Source organism: Lucilia sericata, unplaced genomic scaffold, assembly GCF_015586225.1.
Source record: "Lucilia sericata isolate MDLA Ls3-8-SP2 unplaced genomic scaffold, ASM1558622v1 Contig002342F_arrow, whole genome shotgun sequence".
NCBI lineage: Eukaryota > Metazoa > Arthropoda > Insecta > Diptera > Calliphoridae > Lucilia > Lucilia sericata.
The window spans coordinates 38,581-51,273 of record NW_023996154.1 but is presented as its reverse complement, the minus strand read 5'-3'; the positions used below and the strand labels follow the sequence as shown (position 1 = coordinate 51,273).

The window sequence follows — 12,693 nt, the reverse complement described above, 5'->3', positions numbered from 1 at the left end:
TACTAAATTTCCTCACAACATTAGTCTTTTTATGAATTTAAGTAATTTTTTGAAGGGTGATCACTAAATAAGTGAGGCCCGATCACTAAATAATTCGATATGATCATTATTGCTAGTTTAAAACATACTTGTGCCAATTTTTAACAGGATATGGTTATATTAAACATAATTACGAGCTCAAAAGTACTATTCGGGGTTCAGTTGTATGGGGCCTAGGTGGAATAATGGACCGATTGAAGATAATTTCATTGCATTACCTTCAAAATTGTGACCTATATTTTCATTACCAGGTTTAGATGGACGGACCGACATAGCTAAATAGACTCATAAAATTATTATATACTTTATATTAAGGACTAATATTATTGTGCGTTACAAACTTCATTACATACCCAATATAACCTCCCCACTGAAGTGGTGTCAATCAATCACATCAATATATTGGAAGTAACCTACACATAGACCAGGCATGGGGGGTAATGACTACATTTACATTTGAAGTAATTGTAATTGAAGATTCACCAATTACTATTACTTGTAATTGTAATTGAAGTTTATCCAATTACAATTATTTGTAATTGTAATTGAAGTTTCACCAATTACAATTACTTGTAATTGTAATTGAAGTTTTGCCAATTACAATTAATTTTAATTGTAATTGAAGAAATTCCAGTTACAATTACTTGTAATTATAAATTTTGTTCCTTATAATTACATGTAATTTTGTAATTAGTAATACCTAAATTACAATTACAAGTAATTTTAATTGAAAACTAAAATTGCAATTACAAGTAATTGTAATTGGTAAAACTTCAATTACAATTACAAAAATTTGTAATTTGTTATTTATCAATTACACATTACAAGTAATTGTAATTGACCATGTAATGAATTACTTTGTGTAATCATTAACCCCATGCCTGATATATACACATATAATCTGGTTCCTAATGAAATCCTAAGAAGATCTATCCTTCTGTATGTCTTTTAAAAGCACTATGGGTCGATCTAAAGGTATGAACAAAAATTACACAAAAAGGCCACAGTTGTATGGGGGCTAGGCGAAATAATGGACCGATTTTAACCATTTTCAATAGACTTGGTCCTTGGAATAGCATATGCCAAATTTCATAAAATTATTATGAAAATTGCGACCTGTAGCGTGCGCACAAAGTTTACATGGACACACAGACGAACGGACGGACAGACATAGCCAAATCAACTCAGAAAGTGATTCTGATCCGATAGGTTTACTTTAAGTAAGATATAGGACCAATATTTTTGGGCGTTACAATCATCAGCACAAACGCATAATACCCACCCTTCCCAACATAGTGGTGTAGGTTATAAATATATATTAGGCGCTGAATGTTTTGTATTCAATATGACCCGTATAAAGTATACATTTCAATACTTTTTATTAGCCCTCATGCTTTAAAATTTTATATTCTAGACACTACATAACTAAAAAAAACAATGTCCCTTCATAAGAAAACTATGAATACTCATAAAATTTTTATTATACAAGAAATTTAGTTAAAAACGAAATTTAAATGTTTACACCTAGTACATAAGTAATCTTTGGAAATTTCTAACAAACTTCCTATTTGCTGCAACATCAAATATTTTAACAATGCACCATATGTTGCAAACACTGCTGATAATTCCAAAAACTAATTTAGAAATTTCTTATTATCTTAAAAACATAAAATTTATACACATTCCATAAACTATTGAAGTAGGTAGTGGAAAAAGGGACACGCACACTGGGATAGTGTAGGATAAGAGACACCCTTATACGAAATTCAACACATTACGCTACCTGCTGTATGACTTGGAGGTAGGTTTAGATATTGTTGCCTAAATTTTGTTATTATAGTAACAGCGATTTTATTTAAAATTAAATTTAGTTTGTTGAAAACATTCAAAGTGTTGGCATTGTCGTGAAGAAAAGAATTTGTTAAAATTCAAAATTTACAAAATTACAAAACTATTTTGTAATTGAAAATTTAATAAAAGTGAAATTTTAATTAGTTTAATATGTTTTTTAAAGAAATGAATTCAAAACGTATACCACCAAGTTATATTTTTGTTTCAATATTTTCTTCGCACCCCCTGCATCGAAAATTCCAAAATTATAAACATTTGTTAGTTTGACTCTATACTAAATTCTAAAATGTGGACAAAGTGCAATATTATAAAAAATACAAAATATTTTAAATGGAAAGAGTATTTAATAAATAAAACATTTTATTTTAAATGCTAATAAAACGTTGAAAACTTTTTAACAAGAACAATTAAGTCAAAATGTTTCAACAATATTTTTTTCAAATGGAAGGAATCAAATAAGCTGGATTTAAATATTAATGTAAGTATACGAAACTTATGAAATAAAATGCAAACTCGAGTTTAGTTAGAATCATCAAAGGATACAAAGATTAAAAAAGTATTAAAACATTTTTATACCCTACTCCACTATAGTGGGGAGGGTATTATGCGTTTGCGCTGATGTTTGTAACACCAATCGCCTCAGAATCACTTTCTGAGTCGATTTATGTCCGTCCGTTTGTCTGTCTGTCTGTCTGTCTGTCTGTCTGTCTGTCTGTTTGTCTGTCTGTCTGTCTGTCTGTCTGTCTGTCTGTCTGTCTGTCTGTCTGTCTGTCTGTCTGTCTGTCTGTCTGTCTATCTATCTATCTATCTATCTATCTATCTATCTATCTATCTATCTATCTATCTATCTATCTATCTATCTATCTATCTATCTATCTATCTATCTATCTATCTATCTATCTATCTATCTATCTATCTATCTATCTATCTGTCTGTCTGTCTATCTGTCTGTCTGTCTGTCTGTCTGTATATCTGTCTGTCTATGTGGTCATGTTAAGCTTGTGCGCACGCTACAGGTCGCTACAGGTCGACTCAAGGACGAACAGCATTGAAAATGTTTGAAATCGATCCATTTTTTCGCCTAGCCCCCTATACAGCTGCACCCCCTGAATAGGGCTTTTGAGCTCATAATTATGTTAAATGTTCCAGTATGTCAACAAAAATCAGAAAAATTTAGTCCCTGTTTGTCTGTCTGTCTGTCTGTCTGTCGGTCTGTCCGTCTGTCCGTCTGTCCGTCTGTCCGTCTGTCCGTCTGTCTGTCTATCTGTCTATGTGGTCATGTTAAAATTGAAAATGTTTGAAATCGATCCATTATTTTGCCTAGCCCCCATACAGCCGTACCCCTGAATAGGGCTTTTGAGCTCATAATTATGTTAAATGTTCCAGTATGTCAACAAAAATAAGCAAAATTTAGTCTTATAGAAGTTTAAATGATATTGCAGATTTTTATACTGATCGGGCCTCATTTGACCTTAGCACCCATAGTTTCCTGCAGAAAATGAATTAAAGGTGAAAATTCACTTATTAACACTAATAACACGATAAAATTCTACATAAATTTGATGTAGACGTAAAATTCTCGACCAACATTTATAAGGATAGGCGCATAAGTATTTACCCTCAACCCCATATGAGCCTTATTTTTTTGTCAACAATAAGTAAAAATATTCCGGAATTAAAGTAAAAATCAAATTAAATGCTTAACTATTTAAAAAATAATAAAAAAATTAAAATACTCACTGGTGTAAGGTATCATATGGACGGCCATGTCCGACTATACATTCATACTTGTTAAATTAAAATTTTTTTGGGGATTTTTCAAATTTCCATTCCGATCAAAAGTGAAATTATTTTTTCTATTTTTCTTCTTCATGAAAGGAAATTAACAACTTTTTCCAAATGAAATCACTTCAAGTTTTCAATGGGGAATTGAAATTTGTTACGGATATTTAAAGTTTTAATCAATTCATTTATTTAGCACTTTCGATCAAATTTCATCAAAATGTTTTTTTTTTCTGATTTTGGACAATTCTATCTAGTTAATAGTTTAGTTAAATTTTTCAAAACTCATTTTCTTACCGATCTTGTGCTAAGTGTTTAAACCAGACTAATATAATATACATATATGAAGGATTTAAGGTCCAGTGGTCCAACTTTTGAAACCGATGTCTTTCGATCGGGATGAATCTTCACCAATGTTAGTCCTATTGGATAGTAGTTTAGACACAATTTTCCAACAAGAACGGTCAAAAATTTTCTGAGTTACAGTGGGTTAAAGTTTGAATTTTTTGACGAATATGTGTTTCTTTTTATACCCACAATCAAAAAGATGGAGATATATTGATTTTGTCATTCCGTGTGTAACACATCGAAATATTGTTCACATAAAGTATATATGTATATTCTGAGACCTCGTAAGATTCTAAGACGATCTAGCTATGTCCGTCCATCTGTCTATTGTTAGCGTCCACAAAAAAAACAAAAAGATAGCAAGATGAAAATTTTCCCAAAATATTCTTTATTGATCAGAAATGTTTGGTATTGAAAATGGGTAAAATTGGCCAACGATTTCACATAGCCCCGATACAATTGAGACACCCCCCCCCCCCCCCCCCGGATTGTTGTGTAAAAAGCTTCAAACATTCAAACATTCGTTGATTATGAAGCAAATGTAGCAAAATTTCGCATAAGTCAATTTTTTGTCTCCTGAAATTAAATTCTGAATTATGGCAGACATAGGAATATAGTTGGCCCTACCACCCTATATAAGAACCCCTTCAAAAATTGTTATAATGATAATTTGAGGCTAAAAAATAAACCTACAGCAATATAATTCCACATAAACAGGTTTTATAGGCACCGAAATCTTTGTACCAAATTTTAAGAGGATCCATGTCCATGATTGACCCTACCTCCATATAAGGTACCTTGTACAAATTACTATAACACTCATTACCGTCTTAATAATAACAGTATGGTGAGGATATTCGCCATAAACAAGTTTTGTACGATCCCAAACTTCTCTACTAAATTTTGTGGGGATCGATCCATAATTGACATACTTATGTGTATGTCTTATATAAACCAGATTTTATGAGGATCAGTCCATAATCAGTGTAATAATATAATTATACTTCTTATATTCTCATCTTAAATGTAAATTTCCTAATTTAAATATATTCAACTAAGTTTTTATAGTAAATCTTCTTATGTTTGTAAATAATTATTTTTTGTTTAATGTATTTTTCTCTGTTTAATTTTTTAGAGTGAAACCTTTAAATATATCACCACCAGCAACTTTAATAAAATTTTGGAACAATGATCATCAACAAAAAATTTGTTAAAATCAGTCTTTGAATAGCAGCCTTAATATGAGCATGATATTGTGACGTCATCATCAATTTTTTTTTTAAATCCAATTTGAAGTAAAATTTTTATTTTTTTAGACAAAAAAAATTAACACAAAATATGGTAATTAGATTTAAGTATTTAAAATATTAATTAATTACTGCTTTATTTATAACAATATATCAAAGGTTTATAGAACAAATTTTTTTTATGAAAATTTGTCTTATAAACCTTTAATAAATTGTTATGAATAAGGCCTTTAGTATGTATTTAAGATGAGTTTCAAAAGTTTTTGTTAAAAACTGAAAAGTTTCTATAATAATTTGTTAATGGATTACTTCATAACTTCAATTGACTAAGATTATAGAAATAGTTTGAAAATGTTTCCAGCTGTAGTGGCATTTCAGAATTCTTTTAACATTCTTAGGGCTCAACTGTATATTTGAAGTTGATCGGGATGATCAATTTAAATTTATTATAACATTTATCAATAATCCTTTCAGTGGCTGGTATTTATTAAGGTTTCATCCAAATTTCGGTGTGTTTGTGCAATTTTAGTCTCTATTTATATACTACAAATGGTGCGTAGTATGAATGTTTCTGAGCACATTTGTAATAGGTGAAACCATATAGTAATCCTTTGAGGTTTCTTCTTTATATTTGTCACATATTCTATATGGTATTATTTTTTATATTTGTCACACACTCTATACGGTCCTAAAATTTGATTTCCTTTTACAACAAACAAACAAATACATTGATGCTTATATATGTATGTCATGTCACAAATATTTCAATACCTTTTAAATCTAGATGGAATTTTAAATATTCAAAATTTAATATCATACATTTCCATCGCTATTAATTCAGCTATAATAGACCTTTTGCCAATTCTACAGGATCTTTCGTTGGCAGCCACAAATTCTTATTTAGATTGTCTTTAATAAGTTCAATTTGTTTTTTTAACTTTCTTATCGGAAGAATTCCATTGAGAAAATTTCCTTTAACATTGAAGGAGATCATTTCGAATTCTTTCTAGTACCTCTAATGTCGAAAGAATATTGGCTGTGGCTGCAATTCTAGCAGCTTCATCTTTAGTTTCATGGATTTCACCTTCCAATACTTTTATAGCTCCACTCAGCTTTGTTATGTCTTTAAAGACCGCTTTGTTTTGCTTTCGTATGATTTCCATTGTCATATCTTACGCTGAAGATAAATTTCTAACAATGTTCAGCAAATACTCGTCTTTCGCAATTGTTGAATACATCAGACACAAAAGACACAAAAAAGAATAAGTCCGTTCAGTTTTAGGGTATATAGAGAACTCTCAAATTTATTTACAATTTACTTATATTTATAATATTCAAATCTAACATAAAATTCTTATCAACTATAAAACGATGCATGTGGAATATTCTAATCAGAAAACATTCTAATCATAAATGATGTATTTAATGTATGGTCATAAATAACCCACATTTACAATGCCTGTGCATGTATTGCACGATCAGTCTATGCTCTGATCGTGTGTTCGTTAACATAAACATTAACGATCAAGCATCCGACATAAAGCATTGAATTTATTTTATTGATTTGGGCAAATACATAAAACTTCTAATTTATTGATAAGTTTTATTACCCGTATAATCTAAACACGCATTTCTATTCCACATGCATAGTTTTCTATTTTAAATATAAAAATTCAATCTACAAGATTGAACAATCCTTTTTAAAGGATTTATATATATTTTATTTTTTTCACTTTATTTATTTTATTATCCTTTTTTAAAGGATTTATATATATTTTTATTTTTTTAAACACACAATATTTTTTTTTAAACTTACGGCGCGTGCACAAAAAGAACTTGGGGTCACCAAATGTTAATGTGACAAAGGAAAAACGACCGATCTTGTTTAAGGTTGATAGAGAACTAAAAAAAATTATTTACAAAAATTCTCTCAAATATATAAAATATATATAATATATAAATATATATTTACAAATATATAACATTTACTATCAAGCATCTGGCATAAAACATTAGACCTTAAATTTATGATATTGATTTGGGAAAATACATAAAACTTCTAATTTATTGTTACATTCTATTGTTTGTATAATTAAAAAATCCCCTTCTATTCTACATGCATAGTTTTCTATTTTAAATATAAAAGCTTAATCTATAAGATTGAACAATCTAAACTCTAAAATAAAAGAAATGAACCATGAACCAGAAGGTATTTTAAATCTCAATATTTTTTAAAAATTATTTTACATATCTTAAGCAATAGTATGAATCTACAATTCTAAGGATGGTAAATTTTCTAAAATGAAAAATAGTACATCTACATGAATCTGGTCCCTGTTCACAGCTAACGTTGGACCACGGACAGCACTGGAAATGACTTCCATAGTAATCATCTTCTCCTTCCATTACTCCAAATTCCTCATTTTCGTCGAGCATGTGATTGAAAAAGTTCATTATCTGTCAATGATCTGGTCCCTGTTCACAGCTATCGTTGGACCACGGACAGCACTGGAAATGACTTCCATAGTTATCATCCTCTCCTTCCATTACTTCAAATTCCTCATTTTCATCGAGCATGTGAATGAAAAAGCTCATTATCTTTCAATCATTTTCATCGAGAAAAAGTTCATCATCTATCGATGCTCATACAACATGGATGTGTGGAAATTTTCCACGAATTTATTTATTATCTCTCTCTAAGACAACTCATATTTGACGGTTTGAAAATATTTGATAAAATTTTTCGAATATATCTTCTCTTTATTAATATATTTTATTTTCCTTCCTTAAGATTGAGGAGTATATATAGTGATATCAAAATAAAATTTTCTCTCGGGATATATAATTCGTTTGTTTTCTCTCACATTATATTTTAAAATAAAATTAAAACAAATCAAGTTTTGTGTTTGTTATTTTTAACATCTCATCCCAAGATAGACCAGGTGCTGTATAATAGTGGCATGTGTCTAAATTGTAAATACCTTTACAGACTTTTCCAAAATTTTCGAAAACATCTGCTAATAGTAAGACATCACTTTTTAAGTACAACATTAAATAATCTTCCAATGTTTTACATTAAAATTTTTTTCAAACTTTCTGCGCATGCGCATTATCTTCTGGAGAACATGATGTCTCAGTAAATTTGTTATTAAAAATTAATTATGTTGGATAAACGATCTTCTTTAAGTTTTTCTATTGAATTAAGGTAACTATATGGAAAGACTCCCTTCCTAATTAATAAATTAAACTTTGTTTCTACTTTACCACAATTTTTTTTGTTCGCCTCCAATTTCTCCTCATTATGGAAATGTTGTGAACAATCATTACACATTATCAGACTTCCTTCAAACTTTGTGGTTTGCGAACGAATTAATCTGAAATTAAATTATAATAAAACTAATTAAAGAACTATAATAATTTTTACTTTCACTATTAAACTTACCTTGACATATTTTTAATCCACACATAGTGCGATTCATCTCCACTAGGTGCTTGCAAAAACAATAAATTTATGTGTTTGGTCTTTTCTTTCATTGTTTTGTAGTGTGGTCCAACCACTAAATCGCTTTTACAATCATACCCAAAAACATTTATACTAAATGTTGGATTGTTGGTTTCAAATATTTTAATGTCTTTTATTTTTACTTGAAAGCATATCCCATTAATATTTAAATTGTAACCATTTAGGCTTATTAGTTTAGATGAAATATTTATTTTTTATTTTGCAAACATACCGGATCTAATCTGAGTCAACTCAAAACTATTGTAAAGTATGTTTTATTTAATATTTTTATCTTAGACCACCATCCAGATGCCTATGGTCTACAATTTGCAAAACATTAAAATTATTCCTATGATTTATTTTACCAAACTCTTGAGCTGTAATAACCTTAGCAGACTTTCTTATTTCTGGTATCTCACACTTTTCAAAAATCCTTGAAATATATGGCTCCTTTTTCAATAAGAATTTAGGACCATTAAACCAAAATTTATTTTCTACTATTTCCTTGACCAATAATCCTCTTGAAATAAGATCTGCTGGATTATCTTCTGAGCTGACATGTTTCCATTTATTTATGTTACTATTTGCCTGTATAAAGCTTACTCTATTTGAAACAAATATCTGCAAACGTGCGGGATCTAATCTAAGACAACTCAAAACTATTGTTGAATCGCTATAGTAGAAAATGTCATTGAATGCTATCTTAAAGCTATCGACTACTACTTTTATTAGCTCAACTAATAACACCCCTGCACATAATTCCAATCTTGGCAGTGAAAGTATTTTAATAGGAGCTATTCTTGATTTAGATGCAGCTAAATGACAGTAAACTATCCCATTGCTGTCTATGAACCTTACATAGACTGCTGCCCCATATGCCTTCATGGATGCATCACAAAATCCATGAACTTCTATTTGTGTTGGTTTGACACAAATAATAAGTCTTGGAACGTTTACTTCATTGAGAAATTTGAAATTGTCTTTAATTTTAATCCAATTTTCAGTCATTTGCTCTGGGACGTTATCATCCCAATCAAGTTTTAACTTCCATAAATCTTGGAGCAACATCTTTGTTGTCACCGTTACTGATCCTATTAAACCTAGTGGGTCAAATAACTTAGCAACTTCGCTTAAAATTGTGCGTTTTGAAATTTTATTATGAAATTCCAATTTACATTTCAAACTAAATCTGTCTGTTTTTGGGTTCCATACAATCCCCAATGTTTTAACAGAATTCAAATTATTTGATTCTATATTTAAATCATTTTCTATATAACTGGGATCAATACCTTGGAGCAATACTTTTTCGTTAGTACACCATTTCCTTAAAGGCATACCGTACTCCATCAATATATTGTCAATATTTTCTCTAACTCGTTTTAATGATTCTATACAATCTCCTCCAGTCATCAAATCGTCCATGTAAAAATCATTCCTAATTACGTCTGATTCAATTGAAAAATTGTCTTCTTTACAATCTGTAATCTTTTGTAAACATTTTACTGCTAAATATGGAGCCGAAGCTGTTCCATATGTAACAGTTTTAAGAGCATATGTTTTAATAGTTTCCTCTGGATTCCAGCGCCAAAATATTAACTGATATTTTCTGTCAGCTTCAGAAATCCAGATTTGTCTATACACTTTTTCAATATCAGCTGAAAAAACATAACGATGTTTTCTAAATCTTAATAAAATCTTAAAAAGATCTTCTTGCAGCCTAGGACCAGTATGTAAAATATCATTTAGCGAAACATTAGTTGTTGTCTTACAAGACGCATCAAATACAACTCTTAACTTAGTTGTTGTACTCTCTGGCCTAAGTACACAATGATGTGGTAAATAATACCCACTATTCATAAACGAATTAATATTTATCAATTCCATATGACCCATTTCCAAATATTTTTAAGAAATTCATTATATTCCAGTCTAAGTTCTTTGTTTTTCTCTAATTTTCTTTCTAGAGCAAATAACCTTCTTTTAGCTATTATGGTAGAATTATCCAATTTATTCTGTTCATCTTTAAATGGAAGTTTAACTTCAAACTTACCATCTGTAAGTCTTTTAAAGTTTTCTTCAAAATGTTGCTCACATTGCTTTTCCGCAACTGTGAGATTATTCATTTTTGGAATCTCATCCAATTCCCAAAACTTTTGTAACAATTCATCACAAGATGTTTGAATTGTTGTGACCACACTTGATTCTGGTTTGGAACCATTTGCTATCATCAGTCCATATGCTACCCAACCTAACTTCGTGTTACGTAGCTTTGTGTTTGTCTTTTTATCAATTATTTGCCCATCGCAAATCAGATCAAACACAAATTGATTAGATAGTAATAAATCCACTCCTTGTGGAATATTATATTTGGGATCCGCTAATTTAATATTAGATGGTACGTTCCTGGTACGCTTGACATAAATTTGTCAATAACTACCGCATTTAGGAACGTTTTAAATTGGGTCACTTTTGACCTAAGTGATATCCTTACCTAAGTGATATCCTTACCTTTTCCTCTATGGAAGATTTTTTCCTTTCTAAACCTTCCACTTCTTTGTTTATTTGGCAACCTTTCATATTCAACTTATTTGTCCCATTTTGCATTTATAGATAAGTTCCTAAATTTGGAATATCTGTTTAAATTATGTCCAACTGCACAATTCAGTGGACATTTTATTTTAAATGAATTCGTTGGAGGATTTGTCTTATGACTTGCCCCTTGTGTTTGCATGTTTTGTCGGGGAGGATTTACCACATTTTGGTTTGCCTCCCAAGACCATTGATTTACTACCAGAAGATTTACCATCTTTCTTTCACCCTTTGTCAAATCTTTTTTTTCCCGCTTCTCCTGACAACTTCGCTTTTAACATACACATTTTTTGAGTATTTGACACAGGCTGATCTATTATCAGCTGCTCAAACAACTCTCTAAATTTGTCCCATTCCGTAGCTTTTCCACAAAAAGTTGGTATGTCTATAGTGGGCAGCTGGAATGGTAATGTTTTGGCATAGCTTTCTATGCCCGGGATATTTTGGTATTCGTCACGTAAATTGTAGAAAATGTCAGTCAATTCGTCATCTGGAAATTCGCCCATATATTTAATAAATTGATTTTCGGCTAATTTAAATTTTTCTTTAAGAATGTCAATCGTGACTTCCTTATTTTTAAATTTATTCAATTTAGCTTCCAAATCATCCAAAATATACTGGAACTGCCGAATCAGTCCAGCATTTTTATTTCTGACAGAGGTTTTTTCCATATCACCTCTGCCAGAATTTATTAAACCTTGCTCTCTTTGAAGCAAAAATGGTACACCAGGCTCCTTTTGCCACATTGGGTCAGTAAGATCCCTTTGTAACATTGGTGCCGTGGATTCCTTTTGTGACAATGGTATCGTAGCCTCCTTTTGGCACACTAGATCAGTACGATCCCCTTGTGCCATTTGAGCCGTGGGTTCCCTTTGCCTATCCATTGTATCATCATCTTGTTCTTTATTCGATGGTGTCAAAAGATTTTCTTCCTCAATAAATCTCTTTTTTAATTGCCCATACAAAGCATTAAAATTATTTATTGAGGCCCTCACTTCATCAACAAAATTACCTTTAAAATAGGCATTTCTTTGCATTGTTGACGAAAGAGGGCGGAGATCTCTATCATTTTTGTCGAAACTTTCGACATATTCCCTAAACACTTGTCTCAATGTTATAACTTTAATTTTTGCTTCCTCGCTAGGAAGATTACTTTGAGCGACCTTGCTCAAAGAGTTATAACATGAGACAATCTCAGTCCCTAATCTCTCCTGTTCTTTTATAATAGATACAGGGTCCATTCTTATTTATATATGTGTAATTGCAGAATAAAAAGGAAAATATGAATGTGTATATGTATAATAAAATAAATATAATAGCTGTAATAAAAATAAG

The 12,693-nt window shown here is 30.4% G+C and overlaps 1 protein-coding gene across 1 annotated transcript; it reads right to left on the bottom strand.

Moving 5' to 3' along the window:
- Positions 1-9,057: 9,057 nt before the first annotated feature.
- On the bottom strand, positions 9,058-12,427 carry LOC119613837. Its single transcript, XM_037969902.1, has 4 exons — positions 12,371-12,427; positions 12,035-12,302; positions 10,744-11,119; positions 9,058-10,585 (listed from the first exon to the last, which is right to left on the bottom strand). Exons 1-4 carry the CDS (start codon positions 12,425-12,427, stop codon positions 9,058-9,060), a joined length of 2,229 nt encoding a protein of 742 aa, XP_037825830.1.
- Between the last annotated feature and the right edge of the window lie 266 nt (positions 12,428-12,693).